Source organism: Heliconius melpomene, unplaced genomic scaffold (genome assembly GCF_056956725.1).
Source record: "Heliconius melpomene rosina isolate 202511_hmr_F unplaced genomic scaffold, ASM5695672v1 ptg000087l, whole genome shotgun sequence".
Classification (NCBI taxonomy): Eukaryota; Metazoa; Arthropoda; class Insecta; order Lepidoptera; family Nymphalidae; genus Heliconius; species Heliconius melpomene.
In genome coordinates, this window is record NW_028181907.1 from 35,835 (window position 1) to 38,052 (window position 2,218).

Here is a 2,218-nt window from a genome sequence, read left to right on the forward strand (position 1 = left end):
TAGTTCTTAGGAAAATTCATTTTAGTGGAAGGGAAGTTAATTTTTTTTTAAATAATTTGTATTGTTCTAAAAGAAGTTCTTTTTTGATTTTTTCTTTAACACGTCCTCCCACGTCATCTGATTTTCCCGCACGACCAGTATTTTTCCCGCGCGACCTATAATTGACCATACCCAAAAGAATTAGGAAGAGGATTACATAGTATAGAGCATAAAAGTGAGTGTATTCTTTTGAACCTTATTCAAACGTTAACAACTACAAAAAATATTTCTGGAAGGAGGGCCGCAATTTTAAAGGTGGAAAAAGATAATAAAACCCATCTATCACAAATAGAAAAATATATCTCTCTAAAGTACAATATAGTTGAGAAAGAGCTAGACATAAGGACTCTGGTGGATTGACAAATCCGATTTCTGTATGGTGAAATAGAAAAAAAACCTTATCATCGAAAATTATACAGTCATAGAAATAACCCATCTATTTCCTATCCCCAATCAGCAACTTGCCTCATAAAAGGCAATAATGATGCAAGAACCGAGGCATTCTTGTGCTTTCTCCAAGATAGAAACATGTTTCTTGGTGATTCAGTCAAATGTCCTCATTGCAAGGACAAAAAGAAGACTGTAGATCATCTTGCGACCAGATGCAACAGAATGCTAAATTTTGACTACACAAGACGCCATAATGAAATAGTCCGGTGCATACATTTGCAGTTGTGCCTTAGGTATAATCTAAAAACTTCAAAAAAGATACGTAGCCATTCAGTTCAAGAAATCATAAGCAATGAAAATGTCGAAATCCGAGTGGATACAAGGATTAATACTGATGTTAAAATACAGCACAACAAGCCTGATATTTTTATACTCGACAAAGTGAAGAATGAAATAACATTAATAGAAGTCGGTATAACAAGTCAGGACAACTTGCAAACTGTTGAAACAGAAAAGTTAAGAAAATACGATATTCTTGCTAATGAACTAGGGCTTATGTTTAAAGCTAAAACAAGGATTATACCGTATGTTGTATCATGGGACGGCTTGGTAACAACGTATTACAAGACTCACTCCAAAAACATAGGATTGTCTACCTCAACGGAGACTTATATTCAAACGAAAATTCTTGCAAAGACTCTTGAAAGCATCTCTTTAGACTATAGAAGGGGACTTAGTGAGATAAATATGGGCTCTGGCGTAGTAGAGGAACTGAAGCGAGGAAAAAGTGTTGACGTTGACTTTAGATACAGTCATCTGGTGCAACCCATAGAGTAGACTTTTAGTGAATAATTTAGCTCCAATAAACTGTTTTTATTCTAAGGAGAAAATTATAGTAACCTATTCTCGTGGCCAAAAAGAAGTGCACGAAACAAAAAATGCTCATAAAGTAACAAAGAATTACTTAGAGATTTTGGTGATAACACATGTACATAGTAATAAAGTGTTAGCGTAAATATTCTTCCTTGAGTTATTTCTTGTTGCGCGACGAGCGCGCTACCGCGCCCGGCGTGCTACCATGAAAAAAAGGGGGCTGAAATTTAAAAATAGTTTTTTAAATAGAGAAAAATTTAATTTTTTTTATGTGTAATATACAACTTAAAAATGCTAATCTAGTTTCTTACATCGTTTTTTATCTACTCTGATATCCTGCTTTTCATAATAAAAAAAAATACCTAAAATGATGCTAAAAAAAGGCTGCAAGAGAGACAAACAGAGAATCACAAATGCGTAGCAGAACATCTACATAGACAACAAACAGATTCCAGCCAGACCAACCTAAAAACTCAAAGAATCACAAAGTTTGAGCGTACAGATTCAGCATACCCTTGAAAGGTTTCGCTTATAGAGGAAGCAGAAAAGTGTAAAGGTAACACAACCCGAAGGCTGACTCTATTATAGAAACTTTTAGGCCTCATTCATTTTCTTATTAATAAAAGGATTTCAAACAATTTTTTAACCCTTTTTCTAAAAAAAAGAAAAAATTATGTAAAACAATAAAGTGTTTATTATTGATTGAAAGACTTGAGTGATTTAATTTTTGGTGTTAAATATGTTTTCGAAGCATTTTCATAGGTACTATGTTTAAGTTTGATTAATTTTTGAAAACTTCATATATGAGTTATGATGTTGTGAAAAAAGAGCAGAAAGTTTTACATATACAGAATTTAAAAACAAATTGAAAAAAAAGGGTTCAAATTTTCTCCATTCCCGTTTTAAACGAGATAGC

The 2,218-nt window shown here is 33.1% G+C and overlaps 1 protein-coding gene across 1 annotated transcript; it reads left to right on the forward strand.

The window, feature by feature from the left end:
- Window positions 1–567: 567 nt before the first annotated feature.
- LOC146526336 (uncharacterized) lies at window positions 568–1,266 on the forward strand. Its single transcript, XM_085207231.1, has one exon. It carries the CDS (start codon window positions 568–570, stop codon window positions 1,264–1,266), a length of 699 nt encoding a protein of 232 aa, XP_085063357.1.
- The last annotated feature ends 952 nt before the right edge of the window (window positions 1,267–2,218 follow it).